We start from the raw sequence: 20,618 nt of genomic DNA, 5'->3' as shown, positions 1-20,618 counted from the left end.
CTTCTGTGAAGCATTGGCACTCGCCTCTGACACCTTCTGCCAAGCCAGAGTGGTGTTGTTGGTGCAGTCAACAAAGGGTGAGAGGACATCATGGCGATCCTCCATGGAGTCCAGTAGGTGTGCCAGAGAAGTGGCACTAAACCTCAGGGTTGCTGTCTTCTTGGCTTTTGGGTCATGTGGAGGAGTCCTGTGCTACATGCAGTGAGATTGCTGTACATAGATGCCCTTTAAATATGGCGTCTGTAATGATGTACCGATGAGCTCATGACAGGGCAGCAAATCAGAGATTGCCCGCCCCGATCCAGCATGTTACCCATGCACGCAATATTAATATGGCGGGTAGCGCACAATGCAGTGCAAAAACCTGCCATTATGGCTGACGGGACAAAGGCCAATTTTCCCGCTCCTGCACTTAAGAGCAGAGTTGGAGAAAAGTGCACTGTTGGGAAAACCCCACCCAGTGTTTGGTTGGACGGGATCTTGCAAGTCGTGGTGTTCCCATTGGATCTGTTGCATTTGTCCTTCTAGGTGGTGGAGGTCACGGGTTTGGAAAGTGCTGTTGAAGGAGCCTTGGTGAGTTGCTGCACCACGTCTTGTATATGGTACACACTACCGACACTGTCCGTCCGTGATGGAGTGAGTGAATGTTTGAGTTTTCAAGTTGTAAGTCCAAGTCTGACTGTTATTCTAACTTATAGCTTGTGGCAAGATCCCCACTTGCACTAAATTCCCAAGTACCACATTGCATTCACGCCTCATCACACTCTCACTCAGCCTTTGAAATGCTGCAGCAGAACTGAATTTTCCTCCTTCCCCAGGGTCAGTCAATCTGACAGGAGCAGCATTACCAGTCAAATCCAATCCTGCTTTGGAATGAGGGAACCAAGAGGAAATTTGAGTGAGTTAACTTCAAATTCACAATGGCTCTCGTAGCCCTAATCCACTGCTAACCCGCCAAAGGGCAGAGAACTTTGTGCACTACTTTTATAATATATTATTATTGATAATTTAGCAGCAACAATACAGGGAAATGTCTAGAGATGGGTTAAATGCATTTTTCTTTGTTTTGCTAAGATCTGCTAACTTTTGGAGGGTCGACACTAAAGTCAACATGTACTCCCTTCAAGAAACCTGAGTGGTTGACTCCTGAACCTCTACTCCAAGAAAACAATCAGTAAGTACCTACCAATTCCATCTGCACATGGCAGCAAAAACAGTGTTTCTTCATATCAATCCTGTGAAGGTGAATAGTGATGAAAGTAGAAGTAATTTTAGTGTAAGTGGATCTAACTGCTTTCACTGTGTATAAGGCCGACCCAATATTTAATGGTGTCTCCCATGAGTGGTCAAGTTGCTGCTCCTTATTCTGTCCTCTTAAAAGCTGTAACTGTATTTGGATCTAGTTTATGCTTTCTGTGGGTGCTCACAATCTGCAGTCCAAGACAAGTTGACATTTGGACCAAACTGCTCGGAGTTGCTGAGGTAGACAGTATTAAGGATGAAAACACAGCTTTCGGAAATTGAAAAATGATTTATTGCCTCAAGGTTCTCATTCCTTATATAAGTTACATACTTGCCAGGCAGTTTAGTTCATCTCCAATTTTGCCCAGACATTCTGTGGAATTATCTGCACTCCTGAACTCGAAGTGAGCATTGATTGTCGTATTTCATTGATTTGCACTCCATCTCCCAAATTCCAAACAAAAGGAGTAACTGGCTTAGAGATTTGTAATTGTATACTACAGGATGAAGGCGTGGTAACAGGATGGTTGACAAAATTGATTGTGATGGTTGCCAGAAGCAAAGATAGAATTCCCGGTTTGGGTCACGGTCTGTGAGAAGTTTGCACTTTCCCCCCCGTGTCTGCGTGTGTTTCCTCCGGGTGCTCCAGTTTCCTTCCACAATCCAAAAATGTGCAAATTAGGTGGAATGACCATGCTAAATTGCCCTTAGTGTCCAAAAAAGGTTGGGTTGGGTGGGGTTACTGAGTTAGGGGGATAGGGTGGGGATGTGGGCTTAGGTAGGGTGCTCTTTTCAAGGGCCGGTGCAGACTCGATGGGCCGAATGGCCTCCTTCTGCACTGTAAATTCTATGATATGAATTCTATGATATGAATTCAGGACATTTTAATACCACCTGCCCACTGAAAGCGGAACAACAAAAATCGGCTGGATGACTCAGACACCGATGTCTAACATAAATCCTGCTGTCTTCTGTTGTGAAACTCAACAACATAAGAGAGATGGGAGCTGCTATCTCCACAAAGTAAAGGCCATTCCAGCCCTTCTCATAGACCAGGAAAGGCAGGTGACAAGGAGATTGGCCTGAACCTGGCAGGGTCCTGCTTCATATTGCCTGGTCATATCGTAAGCCCCTACGGCAATGCTAATTGGTGGAGTGAACAGGAAAGCTATTGTGCCTTTACCAATAGAGGGGAGGTCAGTGACTGTGGCTTGAGAGAGAGAGGCAGTGGGACGGTTCGGAGGAATCAACGTATTAATCAATGTATAAAATGATGAGGGGCATAGATAGAGTGGACAGGAAGAAACCTTTCCCCTTGGTGGTGGGATCAATGACCAGTTGGGCATAGATTTAAGATAAGGAGCATGAGGTTTAGAGGGGATATGAGGAAAAAGCTTTTCACCCAGAGGGTGGTGGGAGTCTGGAACTCGCTGCCTGAGTGAGTGGTGGAGGCAGTGACCTCCATAACATTTAGGAAGTATTTAAGTGTGCACTTGCGATGCCAAGGTGTACAAGGCTATGGGCCAAGTGCTGGAAAATGGGATTAGAATAGTTAGGTGGTGAGAGGAGAGAGACACAAAAGAGTCCAGAGTGGAAATGTCTTCACACAGGGGGTAGTGAGCATCTGGAACGGGCTACCAGAGGCAGTGGTAGAGGCGGACATGATTTTGCCTTTTAAAAAGCAGTTAGACAGTTACATGGCAGAGTGGTTATAGAGGATATGGGCCAAATGCAGGCAAGTGGGACTAGCTTAGTGATAGAAACTGGGTGGCATGGACAAGCTGGGCCAAAAGGCCTGCTTCCAAGCTGTAAACATCTATGACTCCATGACTCTATGCGTAGACACGATGGACCGAAGGACCTTTTCTGTACTGTAGACATCGATGACTCTATAAACATCAGGAGATGTCTCAAGGGAGAGACAGGAAGCTTGTACTGTGCTTCAGTTATCTAGATCCCGTGTCAAAATCTCTCATTTCCTCATTTCCCATAATAATCTCTTCTGTCTCTGTTTCTAAGGAACCAAATTAGCGGCTCTCCTTTCTGTATGCTTGTAAAAGCTCTTACAGGCTGTTTTTATATTACTGGCTAGTTTACTTTCATTCTATTGTTTTTCCTTTCCATCATCTTTTTGGTCACCCTTTGTTGGTTTTCAAAAACCTCCCAATCATCTGTGTTTTTGTGTTTGGTATCCTTCAACTGCGAGAGACGATAGGAAAGCAGCCTCAGAACTTTGGTGAGGTCAGATGAGATCATCTGCTGCACTTGTTTTGATTGCTGACCACGCCAATTCCAGAAAGCCAAAGTTTGTCGCATAGAATCATTGAATTATTACAGCATAGAAGGAGGCCATTCGGCGCAACCTTAGTATGCTGACGTTTTGCAAGAGCATCGCTGCCAGCAGAAGACTTTAAGATATATAAGAGATTAAGAGATATAATCGACTTAGTAGTTTACAAACAGATTTAACTTTCAAAATACAATAATGGTTTCTTGCTCAAAGCAAAAACAGCTTACGCAGACTTTAAGAGTTAGAGTGGAAATATGAAAATACGAAATAAGGATAGCGAGTAGTTAGGTAAAAGGTACCGAGTGATCCTGGATGGAAAATGGCTGCCCGGACCTTTATGCTTAAGGAAAACCTTATCAGTCTGACTCCATCTATCCCTACCCCTGCAAAGTGCTGATTGGCTTGGATGAGTCTCAAATGCATTTGGTTGGATGGCCAGTTGTCAATCATCAATATGCAACATAGCTGTAGATATGTTGTTTTTTTAGATGCTTGTCGTGTGTTGGAATTGATTTATACTTATAATCAGCTCTGGTTTCTGCTGGTTTTTCTGCTGACTGCTATACTATTCATATTCTCAACAATGTTAGATTTGTGTTGTCATGGTGCTTATTTTGACCTTGATCAGATTGTGATAATGAAACTAATTTGAACTACTGCAAGTCTGTTCATTAGAACAATGGACAGTTTATAATGTCAATTTAACTTTTCAGTAGAAATGTTGCATTTGCTTCTAGCTAGCCTGTGGAGTTTCAAATTTTGTGCTTTTGTTACTGCAAGTTGTGTGTTTTTGTAATCTAAGGTTATGCTTGAAGTCTTATAATGAAATCCATTTTAAAATGGATTTCAAACTGTGCTTTAGTATTTACATTAAAAATGGCTAAATCAATGACCCTTTTACCTATCAGAAATAGATGGTTCCCTTCAGTCCTCCCTTTGCTAAATCAAAAGATTAAGTGAGATATATCATAACAAAATAAAAGGAAGGAGAAATGCGATAGGATAGGTAAAAGGAATTCATTCACATTGTCTTTGATGGTTTCCTTGTTTGAAAACAACCTTCGACAATAGAGCGGGCAAGCTTTGTATTTCAAGCATTACAGCAAAAATTCTTAAAGAATCATTATTGTACAATAACAATTAATCAATTAATTGAATTTGATTCTACTGATTCAGTATTAATCTTTCAGCAATATGTTAGTAATAGTCAAATAATTGATAGGTTAGTAACAGTTCAACAGTACTATTTTAGTTCTATCACATCTAAAGGTGGTGCAGTGGGATTAGTGTGAATCATTCTGATTCACAGGGCCTCTGCGTTTAGTGAATATTTGGCTAACACATTTGATCACCAGGAATCCTACTACACAAAAGAAAAAGATTATTCGCACAGTGGACATTCCTGTGGGGCCCAACCACCCGCAAAGTTTCTCCCAGATAGAGATATCTGAGGCTGCGTCAAGCTTTCTGACTTCCTTTTGAATGTGTGCTGCCAGATCTTTAACTTCTTTTGAATTATCTGGAATAAAAGTGCAACACTCCGCACCAGTCAGGGCACAGGTGCCACCTTTTTCGGCTAGCACATAATCAAGTGTCATTCGATTTTGTAGTGCCACGGTTCGAATTGCTCGCATTTCGTCAGAGATTTTATTTAGGGCATCGGTAGTATAGTAGGCTACGTTTTGTATGATGGTTGTTATTTTATTTAATTCGTTGGCTACCCTTGTTTCCCAATAAAAAGGAATAATTTTAGCATAGATTGCATCTCGTAATGCGATAGCACGTTTATTTCTTCGAGTGATTGGTTCTGATAGATAAGGGAGATGAGGGAGATAACGGATAGCAGGTACTACATATCCTAATTAGCAAGATCCTGACCAAAATTTTGGAAGCCAGGAGTATGCTTTGTCATTACAGATAAAATATGTTCCATTATAAGCCGAATATTGGTAAATGTATTCCAAGTACCAATGGTCTGAGAATGTTTTATTGTTTATGATATTCTGTATACCTTTTATTGTTTAGGATCGATCAGCTCTGTATGTTGGATTATTGGTACATTTATAGGCTGTGTTAACATCAAAATAATTAGTACAAATACTATGGCCCATCTTCATCCCTCTGGGGTCATTACTAGTGAGACGTATTGATCCTTCTTGTTTAAGAGTATTTGGGAGATTAATATGTGTAGGATTTTTATTTGTGTTATATTTAGGTTGATACCATCCTGAAAAAGTGTTTAGTGGATAACCTGAAAATTTCCATAAATTACTAAGTAGCTTTAAATAAATTTGGTACCGCGGGACTTCCGGTGGCAGCCATGGAGGAGTAGGTCGCATATTCGATAGCTCCCGCCTGTAATGGACTTTCGGACCTTTTTCCCCTGATTTTCCTTGGATTTTTTGGGATAAATCGGCGAACTGTGCTACAGTAAGGAGGATTCCCTCTCTGGTGTATGGAGAATTGGACCAGAAGTGGCCGTGTGAAATGACTCAGTCCTTGTAACCGGGTTCAGGCCGGGATCATCAGCTAGAGCGGCGTGGGCCGCTCCAGCGGCATGCTAGCCCCCTGTGGGCCGCAGAATGGGGTCCCGGAACGGGCGCCGGTGAGTGAAACATTCCCGTTTTTACGCCGGAGTCAGCACTTAGCCACCCAATGAGAGAATCCCGCCCATCTTTCCTCAAGTAACTGACAATTTTGACTTTTAATGTCATTAGTTTCTGATATTAACTGTTGAAATTTGGACTCTGATTCATTATTTTTACGCTGTAATTCGCCAATTTGGAATGATTGTTGTTGAACTTTAAAGGTTTCATTGTCCAATAATGTTTTGATCTGATCACATTTTTCAAGTTTAGATTTTGCATCTCATAATTCTTCAACAACTGCCGCTAGTTGGTCTTTAGTGGGCTTAAGGTTATGATCGTGTTTAGTTTCCACGATCAACTTTTGCTGTCTATGGAGCTGCGCCATTACTGCAAAAGACCATTTCATGCGTTTACTTCTAGTTCAACGTGGGGTTTTTCCCCAGGCCCTTTTGATGTCGTCAGTAGACCACTGTCCTTTGGGGATATCATATTTTGATTCAATTTTCGAAGAAACCTTAGACAATCCAAAATGTCTATAAATTAAAGATCTAAGATCTCCCACTATATTGTCAATAGAAACTTCCAGTACAGCCCGGCCTCCCTTAGAAATTGTGGGAAGTAGTTCTCTACTATTTGAAGGAACTAGATCTACACAGGATTGAATAACTCTTTCTTAAAAAGGTCCTTTCTAAAGGGGTCGAAGCACTAGGCGGTGCGGCTTTAAGACTGTTAATGGGTGAAAAAAGAGATTTTCTTACCCCGGTCTAGCCATTTTTCGGATAGATGTCTTTGGGTCTTCCGTCCTTCTGTGCTTCCGCTAACGGTACAATCTTCGGTCTTCCAATGTCCTCCGAATCTTTCCGATCATCTCCGACTCATTCTGATCTTTTCCGACTCTCTCCGATCGTCGACTCAGCGCTCCTCCCCTTTTGCTGTACTATGCCAACTGTTGAAATCTACCATGCCGTTTAAGTGTAGTCTCGTATACACTTTGAACTCAGTAGAAATTTAACTTACACGTCTCGGGTGCGAAATGAAATCTATTATTGTTTCAACTGATTATAATTGAGAGTTTGAGATCTTGTTGTGGTTACAAATCAAATGTTCTCAATAAAGCCCTGCCAGCAGAAGACTTTAAGAGATATAATCGACTTAATAGTTTACAAACAGATTTAACTTTCAAAATACAGTAATGGTTTCTTGCTCACAGCAAAAACAGCTTGCGCAGACTTTAAGAGTTAGAGTGGAAATATGAAAATACAAAATAAGGATAGCGAGTAGTTAGGTAAAAGGTATAGAGTGATCCTGGATGGAAAATGGCTGCCCGGACCTCTATGTTTAAGGAAAATCTTATCAGTCTGACTCCATCTATCCGTACCCCTGCAATGTGCTGATTGGCTTGGATAAGTCTCAAATGCATTTGGTTGGATGGTCAGTTGTCAATCATCAATATGCAACATAGCTGTAGATATGTTGCTTTTTAGATGCTTGTCATGTGTTGGAATGTGATTTATACTTTTAATCAGCTCTGGTTTCTGCTGGTTTTTCTGTTGACTGCTATACTATTCATATTATGAACAATGGCAGATTCATGTTGTCATGGTGCTTATTTTGACCTTGGTCATATTGTGGTAATGAAACTAATTTGAACTTCTGCAAGTCTGTTCATGAGAACAATGGACAGCTTATAATGTCAATTTAACTTTTCAGTAGAAATCTTGCATTTGCTTCTAACTAGCCTGCGGATGTTTCAAATTCTGTGCTTTTGTTACTGCAAGCAGTGTGTTTTTGTAATCTAAGGTTATGCTTGAAGTCTTATAATGAAATCCATTTTAAAATGGATTTCAAACTGGGCTTTAGTATTTACATTGAAAATGGCTAAATCAATTACCCTTTTACCTATCAGAAATAGCTGGTTCCCTTCAGCTGCACTTCTTTTCTCTTTAGTTTTCTCTTTAAGGGCGGCACGATGGCACAGCGGTTAGCACTGCTGCCTCAAAGCTCCAGGTTCCCAGGTTCAATTCCGGCCTCGGGAGTCTGTGTGGAGTTTGCACTTTCTCCCCATGTCTGCATGGGTTTCCTCCGGGTGCTCCGCTTTCCTCCCACCATCCAAAGATGTGCAGGTTAGGTGGATTGGCAATGCTAAATTGCCCCTTAGTGTCCAAAAAGTTTAGGTTGGGCTACTGGGTTATGGGAATAGGGTGAAGGCGTGGGCTTGGGTATGGTGCTCTTTCCTAGGGCCGGTGCTGACTCAATAGGCCAAATGGCCTTCTGCACTGTAAATTATATAATTCTATGAGTTGCTTATCCAATCCCAATATGAAGCCCAAATTATATTTTTGACCGCCCATTCGTAATTAGTGCATTCCAGATCTGAAAACATACACTGCATTAAAACATTTTCCTCATGTCTCCGTTCCTTCTTTTACCAAACGCCTTAAATTGAAGTCCTCTGGTTCTCAACTCTTCTGAAAATGGGAATAGTTTCCCTCTATCTACTCAATCCACACCCCTGATGATTCTGAACACCTTCTTCATATCTCCTCTCAACCTTAGCTTCTCCAGAAAAAATAGCCCAGCTTCTTCAATCTGCCCACTTAATTGGGCGGCACGGTGGTGAAGTGGTTAGCACTACTGCCTCACAACGCCGAAGACCCATTTTCAATCTCAGCCCTGGGTCACTGTCCGTGTGGAATTTGCACATTCTCCCTGTGTCTGCATGAGTCTCAACCCCGCAACCCAAAGATGTGCAGAGTAAATGGATTGGCCAGGCTAAATTGCTCCCTAATTGGAAGTTTAAAAAAAAAATCTGTCCACTTAGTCGAAGTCTCTGATCTCTAAAACCATTCTTGTAAATTTTTTCTGCACACTCTCTGAAGCCTTCACACCGGTCTGTAAGTGCAATGCCTACAATTGGACACAGTGGGCGAGATTCTCCGACCCCCCGCCGGGTCGGAGAATCGCCCGGGGCTGGCGTGAATCCCGCCCCTGCCGGTTGCCGAATTCTCCGGCACCGGATATTCGGCGGGGGCGTGAATCGCGCCGCGCCGGTTGGCGGCCCCCCCCCCCCGCGATTCTCCGGCCCGGATGGGCCGAAGTCCCGCCGCTAAAATGCCTGTCCCACCGGCGTAGATTAAACCACCTACCTTACCGGCGGGACAAGGCGGCGCGGGCGGGCTCCGGGGTCCTGGGGGGGGCGCGGGGCGATCTGGCCCTGGGGGGGCATGTGCCGTGGGGGCACTCTTTCCCTTCCGCCTTCGCCACGGTCTCCACCATGGCGGAGGCGGAAGAGACTCCCTCAACTGCGCATGCGCAGGAATGCCGTCAGTGGCCGCTAACGCTCCCGCGCATGCGCCGCCCGGAGATGTTATTTCCGCGCCAGCTGGCGGGGCACCAAAGGCCTTTTCCGCCAGCTGGCGGGGCGGAAATTCGTCCGGCGCTGGCCTAGCCCCTTAAGGTTGGGGCTCGGCCCCCAAAGATGCGGAGCATTCCGCACCTTTGGGGCAGCGCGATGCCCGACTGATTTGCGCCATTTTGGGCGCCAGTCGGCGGACATCGCGCAGATACTGGAGAATTTCGCCCAGTATTCCCATTGAGAACAAACCAGTGTTGTATGAAGGTTCATCATTATTTTTTGCTTTTGTGCTCTCTGTCTCTAAATATAAAGCCCAGGATCCCATATGCTTTATTAATCGTTTTCTCAATCTGCCCTGTGGGCAGTTAAATGTCAACAACATTGCTGTGGATTTGGAGTCATATCGAGTCTAGATCAGGTATAGATGGCAGAGTTCCTTCCCTGAAAGATAATGGGGACCAAGATAGGTATTAATGATTATTTAATTCCAGATTTGTTTAATTAACTACATTTAAAATTATTCCAGGCACTGGATGACCAGTTTAGTAATATTGTTTTTTAAAATATTTTAATTCGATTTTTAACATTTTATACATATAACCCAACAAAGCAAAACAAAACAACAAAAAACCCTGACCTCCCCCCCCCCCCCCCAACCCTCAACACCCCAATAACACTCAAAAAGAAACACTTCCCTCCCAGTAGCTGGTGGTAACCAACTCTTTAAAATGTATAAACAAATCCCATCTCTTATGGAACCCCTCACTCGCACCCCTCAGAATAAACTTCAAATACAGGAACTCCATCAAGTCCCCCAGCTACACCGAGGCACAGGGCGGAAAACTGACCTCCACACCAACAGGACCCGCCTGCGAGCAATCAGTGAGGTAAAGGCTAGAACATCTGTCCCGCTTCCTTCTCCAGCTCCGGCAAGTCGGACAGCCCAAATATGGCCCCCAGGGGACAGGGCTCCAAGTCCACGTGCAAGATCACTGAGACCCCTCCCACACCGCTCACATTTGTCCTCCACCCCTTCAAACAACCGGCTCATCCTCGACTTCGTCAGATCCGTTCTATGCACCACCTTTAGATGTATCAGTCCCAGCCTCGTGCACAAAATTGAGGCGTTCACCCTCCACAGCACCTCACATCACAACCCCTCTTCGAGCGCTGTGCCCAACTCCTCCTCCCACCTGGCCTTGGCCCCTTCCAACGACATCCTACCCTCCTCCAACATCCTCCCATAAGTTGCCGAGATGACCCCCCCCCTCCAGCCCTATCATTGCCATCACCCCTCCAACAATGAGGAAGGTGGCACCACCGGAAAAGTCGATAATACCTCCTTTGCAAAGTCCCCCACCTGGATATATCTAAAGGCCTCCCCTCACGGAGTCCCAATCTTCCCATTAACTCCTTTAAACTCCCTAATCTCTTTTCTAGAAATAGGTCCTGCATCCCCATCACACACCCCTCCTCTCAACCCCGAAAACTAGCATCCAGTCTCGCTGGCTCAAACACATGATTCCCTCGGATCGGCATCAACCTTGACCTCGCTCCTTACCTAAAGTGCTGCCAAAACTGCCTCCATATCTTCAGTGTGGCCACCACCGCTGGACTCCCCGAATACTTCCCTGGGGTGAATGGGAGCGGCGCCATTGCCAGCGCCCGCAACCCCAATCCCTTACAAGAGCCCACCTCCATCTTCACGCACAAATCCTCCGACTCCTTACCCCAACCCCGCACCTTCTCGGCACTCGCCGATTTGGAAGGGCAAGACCCCCTGACTGCTGCTCTCTCTGAAGCACCGTCTTCCGAATCCTCAGTAGCCTACATACCCAAACAAACAACAAAATCAGCCGTTCCACCCTTATAAAAGACACTTTTGACAAAAAGACTGGTAGGCACTGAAAAAGGAATAAAAATCATGGCAAAATGTTAATCTATACTGCCTGCCCGGCCTGCCAACAATAGGGGAATGCTGTACCACCTCAATAAATCCACCTTGACCCTACCCACCAGGCTTCTGAAATCCAATTTACGAAGCCAGGCCCAATCCTGAGCCACCTGCACACCCAGCCACCTAAAATAGGTAGTCGCCACCCGAAACGGCAACTCCCCCAGACCGGCTCCTGCTGCTGGAGAAACATCAGAAAATACTCTACTCTTTTCCAAATTCAACTTATAACCTGAAAACGCCCCAAATCTCCTGAGCAGCCCCATTATATCGCCACCCTAGAACTCGGGTTAGAGATGTACAACAACAAATCATCGGCATACAAAGACACCCTATGCTCCACCCACCCCCCTCACTATCCCTTTCCACTTATCCGAACACCTCAGTGCAATGGCCAACGGCTCTATCACCAACGCAAACAGGAGGGGGGACATGGGGTACGCCCTGCCACATTCCCCTATGTAACTGGAAGTACCCCGAATTCATCTTGTTCGTGCGCACCCTCACCTTCAGTTTACTATATAACAATTTGACCCACACCGCAAACTTAGCCCAATCCCAAACCTCTCCAACACCGCAAACAAATAACTCCACTCTACACGATCAAATGCCTTCTTCGCATCCAGTGCTGCCACCGCCTCCGGCTCCCTCCACTCTGGGGAGAGCACAACATTTAACAAACACTGCACATTCAAAAACAACTGCCGACCTTTTACAAATCCCATCTGATCTTCCCCAATCACCTGCAGAAGTCACTCTCCAACCTAACTGTCAACACCTTGGCCAGGATCTTGACATCCACATTTAACAGAGATATTGGCCTAAACGAGCCACACCCCACCAGGTCCTTATCCTTTTTTTTCATCAACGAGATGGATGCCTGTCCCATCGTCTCCGGGAGCACCCCCTTAACCGCAGCATCTTTGAACATTTCCACCAAGCGACACCAGCCTATCAAAGTACCCACAAAAGTCCATTTCAAACAGTATTACTTATTGATCCTTCTTCCATTAAACAATTTCTATTCCAATAAGCATCTTCTTTCACCGTCTGCCTAAAAATCACCTGTGGAATTTTTAATGAGGAAAATCTGTGGGCCTCATTTTGTATTTGTGACCATGCAACCTATCACCAGTTGGAGGATGGGAACTAAGTTACTACTTTCAACACTTGTGCCATCCGCAGTATCAAGTGTTGGGCTTGTACTCTAAATGCACCTGCTGATATTGGAGTAATGCACAATTTTAATCATCAAGTTCTCCTTCTTATAGGATAATGCAAACAAAGTTTCCAGATGACTTGCCTAATGACACAATGCCAGACTTGTCAGAAAGTGGAAATTACAAACTCTATACCCCCATCGAGACATCTGACACACATTTCTGTGAGAAGGAAGAAAATCATGGCGACTCAGGAAACAGTAAGGTACCATTACAGACCCTGTGGGTAGCAAGCCTAAAGCTGCTCCATTGTAGAGGAGAAATTCAGAGTATGTTTGTGAGCATAATAATACCTATCTTCAATAACATATGTGTCTGGGTGGTTTTGATTTTTGGGCACCTTGGATACAGTTTTGTTTCTAATGTCAATGCAGCACTTATATTTTGAATAATGGAAGGGCAGAAGACTTCTCCTTATGCCCCAATCAACATTTATCTCTCAACCACCATCAGTAAAACATATCCATGCCAGCTCTCTGCAAGAGCAACTCGGTTCCGTCCATCATTCCAGCCTTTTCCCCAGAGCCCTGCAAACACTTTCTCTTCAGATAAATATACAATTTCCTTTTGAAACTACAATTGAATCTGTCTCCACCACATTCTTCGCCAGTACTGAGGTAAAAAATTATTTACATCTTCATATCGCAATCCGAGAAGAAAAAGAACAGTGGGCCATAATGACCCAGCTCCCCAGGATCAGATTTGGAGGGGGACACCAAACATGCACTGGGGAATCCTCTCGGAACTTCACAGATAAGCATTTGCATGGCAATTGTGCTAATTTCTTCCATTAAACAATTTGTGGCAATTGCCCTGCACTGTACCATCCAAAAAAGTGATCTAAATCACTAACTTCAGATGGTTCTGCCAGGGTTGCGCTCATAGTTACTCAGAAAAAAAGTTACAATAAATAAAACCACTTCTAACATGCGTGACAGTTTTCAACACCCAGACCCATCCCCTCACGGGACTACCCTCACACCCCTCAACCAACCAGGGAACTCCCCCACCCACCACTGACTAACCACCCCCCACCACCACTGCGGTGGGCTTCACATTCTTGGCCCCATATAGAAATGTGGAACTTGAATTCATAGTGTTTGTTCAGCTCTTTAAAAGTCTTTAAACTTTTCATTTGAGAGACCTAAAAGGAAGGGTTATTGCAGCCTGTATAAAGTGCTATGCTCTCCAGTAATGTTTTTTGGTAAACAGTGAGTTGGTATTTGCTCTGACTGGAAATTGTCTTGAAGGAATTGATGAGCCTTGTAGACTCATGCCATCAGTCGAAATGCAGCCATTAACTTCAGATGCTTCAAAGATTTTTATTGTTTCAGCTGTGGGTGTCATGAGCAACAGCTCAGTAGCTCTCTCCAAGCAGTTACCTCCTTGTGTTATCAGCACTTACTGCCAAAACAAAATGCACTTTATAAATAATTCAACTAAAAACAATGTCAAAAGGTAACCCTGATTGACTTCCAATGATAGGAATGTGCTGAGAAGTCGCACATCAGGTGGCTCTCTTCCCACAAACCTGAAAAATAGCTCTTTTCACTCAAAATAGCCCCCCAACACAGAGGAAAAACATCCCCACACCTCTACCAGTAAGTAACATTACAAGAGGAAAATGCCAAACAGCAGCCGCTCCAGAGGCCGTCTGGAAACCAGGAGCAGAAAAAGCCGAGAGAAACAAACAGCCGAGCCGGTAGACACACGAGGCGGCGAAGCTCGGGCCTCACAGAGTGAGAAGGACCGGCCTGCCGGGCAAGGAGACCCCCCTCCCCTCCTCCTCCCCCCCCCCCCCCCTCCCCTCCTCCTCCTCCCCCCCCCCCCCCCCCCCCCCCCCCCCCCCCCCCCCCACACACACACACACACACACACACACACACACCAGGGGATGGGTGGAGGATGTTTCTCTCAAGAAAATTGAGAGAACATTAGGAAGAGACAAAATCAGACATCCAAGCTGGGGTCAAGGGCACAGTTATGAAAGAGCTGGCAACATGCCGAGACAAGGCGGAGAAGCGACTGGAAGCCCAGGAAAATACTATTAATGAGCTGGAAAAAGCCGCAACACACTAGGGCGATCGGAACATTGGCTGAGAGAAAGAGGTGGCAAAGCTGGCCGCGACACTGGGGAGGCTGAAGTGGAAAACCGACGACCAAGAGAACCGATCGAGGTGCCAAAACTTACGGATTGTGGGCCTGCTGGAGGGGATCGAAGGTAGGAACCGCATGGACTATGTGGCCCGAATGCTGGGCAACCCATGCTGTAGCTTCCCAACCCAACAGAAAGTGACAGAGCCCACCGGTTGCTTCGCCCAAAGCCCAGAGCCGGGGAACAGCCGAGGGCGATAATCACTAAAATGCACCCGCACCAAGACCGGGAACGAATCCTGCGCTGGGTGAGACAAACTAAGAACTGTAACTGGAAAGGTCACCGAATTCAGATCGACCAGGACATGGGGCTGACATGGCTAAGCGGCGGGCAAAATTCAACAGGGCGAAGGCCGTGCTCAGAAACGACGTAAAGTTTGGGATGCTGTACCCAGCAAAGCTCTGGGTCACATTTCAAGGCAGGGAGCACTTTTTCACGGCCCCCATGGACGCGGACATGTTTGTCTCGGAGAACAGACTAGAGAAACGGCAACAGGGGCAGTGATTAAGAGCTCTTCGGAAGAAACTTCTACTTTTTGAATTGCCAACTGTGACCCACTATGTTGAACACTTTGCGTAGGAATGTACTGCCTCATTATGGGGACGAGGTGGAAAGAGAGGAAGGCAGGAACAAGGGCAGCAGAGCGCAGGAGAAGGTGAAGGCAACGTCAGATAGGAATCTCAGGAAACGGGCAACAGCAGGATGCACAACTCGCCCTGGAGGTTGGTCACCACACTAGCGGGGAAGCTAGCATCAGGAAGCGTGCAGCAGAGAGAGGCTGCGGCGTATCACCCGCAAGGGCGAAAGCGCATGGCAAGGAGGGGGGCAGACATCGGCAACAGGGGTTCAACTGGGGGAAGAAATAGAGGGAAGGAGGGGAACAGTTACATGAAGGGGGGAGACGGGGGGGGGGGGGGGGGGGGGGGGTGGCGGTGCAGGCAGAAAATACCACAAGAGGAATACTGACTGGAACAGAGAAAGCAAGACATTAAGTTGGCTACAGCAGGCCACACGTGGTGACTTGGAACAAAATGGCACCGCAAGCAACCACTTTGGAGGGTCCCTGGACAAAGGGAAACCCTGAAGTGCAGGGACCCGGTCTCATGGTGAGAACGGTGACCGCAGCCACCTTGGACGGCCTCCTAACAAAGGGAAACCCCGGAGTGCAGGGGCACATCCCCCAGGTAAGCATGGTTAATCCCGCAGGTGGGGAGGGATAGAAACCCCGCATCAGAATAGTCACCTGGAATGTCAGGGGACTTAACGGCCCAGTGAAAAGATCCAGAGTCCTTGCCCACTTGAAAAGATTGGAAGCTGACATATTCTTCCTCCAAGAGACACATCTGAGGGGGAAGGACCGGCTGTGGGTAAGGAAGGGCTGGGTGGGACAGACTTATCATTCCTGCTACATAAGAACTAGAAGCAGGAGTAGGCCATCTGGCCCCTCGAGCCTGCTCCACCATTCAATGAGATCATGGCTGATCTTTTGTGGACTCAGCTCCACTTTCCGGCCTGAACACCATAACCCTTAATCCCTTTATTCTTCAAAAAACTATCTATCTTTATCTTAAAAACATTTAATGAAGGAGCCTCTACTGCTTCACTGGGCAAGGAATTCCATAGATTCACAACCCTTTGGGTGAAGAGGTTCCTCCTAAACTCAGTCCTAAATCTACTTCCCCTTATTTTGAGGCTATGCCCCCTAGTTCTGCTTTCACCCGCCAGTGGAAACAACCTGCCCGCATCTATCCTATCTATTCCCTTCATAATCTTATATGTTTCTATAAGATCCCCCCTCATCCTTCTAAATTCCAACGAGTACAGTCCCAGTCTACTCAACCTCTCCTCATAATCCAACCACTTCAGCTCTGGGATTAACCTAGTGAATCTCCTCTGCACACCCTCCAGTGCCAGTACGTCCTTTCTCAAGTAAGGAGACCAAAACTGAACACAATACTCCAGGTGTGGCCTCACTAATACCTTATACAATTGCAGCATAACCTCCCTAGTCTTAAACTCCATCCCTCTAGCAATGAAGGACAAAATTCCATTTGCCTTCTTAATCACCTGTTGCACCTGTAAACCAACTTTTTGCGACTCATGCACTAGCACACCCAGGTCTCTCTGCACAGCAGCATGTTTTAATATTTTATCATTTAAATAATAATCCCTTTTGCTGTTATTCCTACCAAAATGGATAACCTCACATTTGTCAACATTGTATTCCATCTGCCAGACCCTAGCCCATTCACTTAGCCTATCCAAATCCCTCTGCAGACTTCCAGTATCCTCTGCACTTTTTGCTTTACCACTTATCTTAGTGTCGTCTGCAAACTTGGACACATTGCCCTTGGCCCCCAACTCCAAATCATCTATGTAAATTGTGAACAGTTGTGGGCCCAACACTGATCCCTGAGGGACACCACTAGCTACTGATTGCCAACCAGAGAAACACCCATTAATCCCCACTCTTTGCTTTCTATTAATTAACCAATCCTCTATCCATGCTACTCCTTTCCCCTTAATGCCATGCATCTTTATCTTATGCAATAACCTTTTCTGTGGCACCTTGTCAAAGGCTTTCTGGAAATCCAGATATACCACATCCATTGGCTCCCCGTTATCTACCGCACTGTTAATGTCCTCAAAAAATTCCACTAAATTAGTTAGGCACAACCTGCCCTTTATGAACCCATGCTGCGTCTGCCCAATGGGACAATTTCCATCCAGATGCCTCGCTATTTCTTCCTTGATGATAGATTCCAACATAGAACATAGAACGATACAGCGCAGTACTGGCCCTTCGGCCCACGATGTTGCACCGAAACAAAAGCCATCTAACCTACACTATGCCATTCTTCCCTACTACCGAAGTTAAGCTCACTGGCCTATAATTACCCGCTTTCTGCCTACCTCCTTTTTTAAACAGTGGTGTCACGTTTGCTAATTTCCAATCCGCCGGGACCACCCCAGAGTCTAGTGAATTTTGGTAAATTATCACTAGTGCATTTGCAATTTCCCTAGCCATCTCTTTTAGCACTCTGGGATGCATTCCATCAGGTCCAGGAGACTTGCCTACCTTTAGCCCCATTGGCTTGCCCATCACTACCTCCTTGGTGATAACAATCCTCTCAAGGTCCTCACCTGTCATAGCCTCATTTCCATCAGTCACTGGCATGTTATTTGTGTCTTCCACTGTGAAGACCGACCCAAAAGACCTGTTCAGTTCCCAGCCATTTCCTCATCTCCCATTATTAAATCTTCCTTCTCATCCTCATTCCTGCTACAGGACAAGGGCCAAGGGGGTAGCCATACCTCTAAATAAGAGGACGGTGTTTACTGCGATGAGGATGATTACGGACTCAGGGGGATGGCACGTCATGGTCAGCAGTGTCCTTGACGGGGCATCGGTAGTACTGGTGAACGTGTACGCTCCCTATTGGGACAACACGGAGTTTACTAAAAAGACCAGGACGGAAATCCCTGACACAGATACACACCGACTAATCTTGGCGGGGGAGACTTTATCTGTGTATAGGACCCACAGACAGGTTAAATCCCAAAACAGGAAAGACCTCCAACATGACGAAAGAACTTGGCACATTCATGGAACAGATGGTGGCTATGGTCCTATGGCGGTTCACCCACCCAGGGGAGAAGGAGAGAGGGAATGCCAGTGTAATGATATGTATATTGACTGGGATGTAAAGAGTTAACAAGTTAATGATAATACTTTTGACCACTAGAGGGAACCACAGAACAGTCATATATATGATGTGACTTCGGGGATTCTGGGTTTAGAAGATGATTAGGTGATTAGAGTTAAGAGTTAGGAGAGAGCTGGACAAGTGTCAGGCATAGAGAGCAGTTGTAAACTTAAGAGTTCTGTAAGTTAGAGATTGCATAGTTTTATACAATAACCTTCTACTTCAGGAATGTGAACGAATCCTAGTTAGTCGAGTAATAAATTTATAGTTTTGTTCATTAACAAAGCTTTGTGTTCTTTAGCCAACACTATACATCCATATACATAAAGCAGAATAGGGAATACAACAGCCAGGATGCCAAAAAGACTACCGCAGAGAGTGAGAACCATGGAGGGGCCTCGGCCCCCAAACCTGCAATATTACCACTAAGCGGCAACCGCGGAGAGGGTAAAAGTGTGGATAAAAGAGCCAGAAGTCGAGTGGGTGTATATGGAGGAGGGCTTCTGCAGAGGGACCTCCCTCCAGGCTCTAGCCACAGCGGCATTTCCACCCCCACCGAATAAATACTCAACGAGCCCAGTGGTGGTAGCACGGTAGCCTTGTGGATAGCACAATTGCTTCACAGCTCCAGGGTCCCAGGTTCGATTCCAGCTTGGGTCACTGTCTGTGCGGAGTCTGCACATCCTCCCCGTGTGTGCGTGGGTTTCCTCCGGGTGCTCCGGTTTCCTCCCACAGTCCAAAGATGTGCGGGTTAGGTGGATTGGCCATGATAAATTGCCCTTAGTGTCCAAAATTGCCCTTAGTGTTGGGTGGGGTTACTGGGTTGTGGGGATAGGGTGGCGGTGTTGACCTTGGGTGGGGTGCTCTTTCCAAGAGCCGGTGCAGACTCGATGGGCCGAATGGCCTCCTTCTGCACTGTAAATTCTATGATAATCTATGAACACTCCGGTTGTGGAACCAACCACGACAGCACTTCGGACTAACCAAAATGTCCAACAAGCCCCCCCATCTGCAACAACCACAGATTCATGCCGGTGACAATGGACGCCACCTTCAAAAGGTGGAGACAGGACGGAGGGACCCTGACAGCTAGGGACTTCTACACTGACAACAGACTGACAACACTCGAGGAACTGACAGAGAAGTTCCAGCTGATGGCGGGAACGAACTACGATACATGCAGGTCAAAAACATCTTACTCAGAGAAACACATACCCACGATCACCGCAACAATCACTGCTAGAGGACCTACTGGATGAGGACATCCTAGGAAAGGGGAATTGTGGCGACATGTATGGGTGCCTATCAAGGAGGGCCAACACACAACTGGACGAGACAAGAGAAAAGTGGGAGTAGGACCTAGGGTTTGAAATAAACTGGGGACTCTGGAGCGAAGCACTGCTACAGGGTCAACTCCACCTCCACATGCGCAAGGCCTAATGCAACTAAAAGTGGTACACAGAGCCCACTTTTTTTTTGTTACATTTAAGTGTACCCAATTATTTTTTCCAATTAAGGGGCAATTTAGCATGGCCAATCCACTTAACCTGCACATCTTTGGGTTGTGGGGGTGAAACCTATGCAGACACAGGGAGAATGTGCAAACTCCACACAGACAGTGACCCGGGACACAGAGCCCACTTAACTAGAACCCAAATGAGTAAGTTCTTCCCAGAGGTGGAGGACAAATGCAAACAGTGCCAAGGAGGCCCAGCCAACTACGCCCACATGTTCTGGTCTTGCCCCAGACTTGCTGGGTTTTGGGCAATGTCCAAAGTGGTGAGGATGAGGTTGGAGCCTTGCCCACAAGTGGCAGTCTTCGGAGTATCAGAACAGCCAGATCTCTTCATGGGGAGTTGTGCCAACGCCCTTCCTTGCCTTTGCCTCCCTGATCGCCCGCTGTAGAATCCTGCTCAGCAGCGTCACCACCCAAGGCTGCAGACTGGCTGTCCAACCTATCGGAATTTCTCCAAACGCCTACTGGAAAACGAAAAACAGGAAGCTGTAATCATTCTAATTAACGTAAGCCGACTGATGTAAATAACAGGAATGGACCAGTGTTTATATATTTCTCTATTTTTTTCTTTTGTCTTCAACTCTATGTCCA

At 46.1% G+C, this 20,618-nt stretch overlaps 1 protein-coding gene across 5 annotated transcripts in view; it reads left to right on the top strand.

The window, feature by feature from the left end:
* The window catches only part of c2h7orf57 (chromosome 2 C7orf57 homolog), a 256,643-nt gene that overhangs the window by 108,394 nt on the left and 127,631 nt on the right, over positions 1–20,618 (top strand). For all 5 annotated transcript variants that reach the window (XM_072475030.1, XM_072475015.1, XM_072475023.1 and 2 more), the window contains exons 4-5: positions 1,075–1,174; positions 12,701–12,854. In XM_072475030.1, the coding sequence (XP_072331131.1) occupies positions 1,075–1,174; positions 12,701–12,854 (254 nt within the window). The remainder of the gene's footprint in view (positions 1–1,074; positions 1,175–12,700; positions 12,855–20,618) is intronic.

This window comes from Scyliorhinus torazame, chromosome 2, assembly GCF_047496885.1.
Source record: "Scyliorhinus torazame isolate Kashiwa2021f chromosome 2, sScyTor2.1, whole genome shotgun sequence".
In the NCBI taxonomy this organism is placed as follows: domain Eukaryota; kingdom Metazoa; phylum Chordata; class Chondrichthyes; order Carcharhiniformes; family Scyliorhinidae; genus Scyliorhinus; species Scyliorhinus torazame.
Note: the sequence above shows the minus strand (reverse complement) of the source record. Positions and strands in the feature narration are given on the sequence as shown.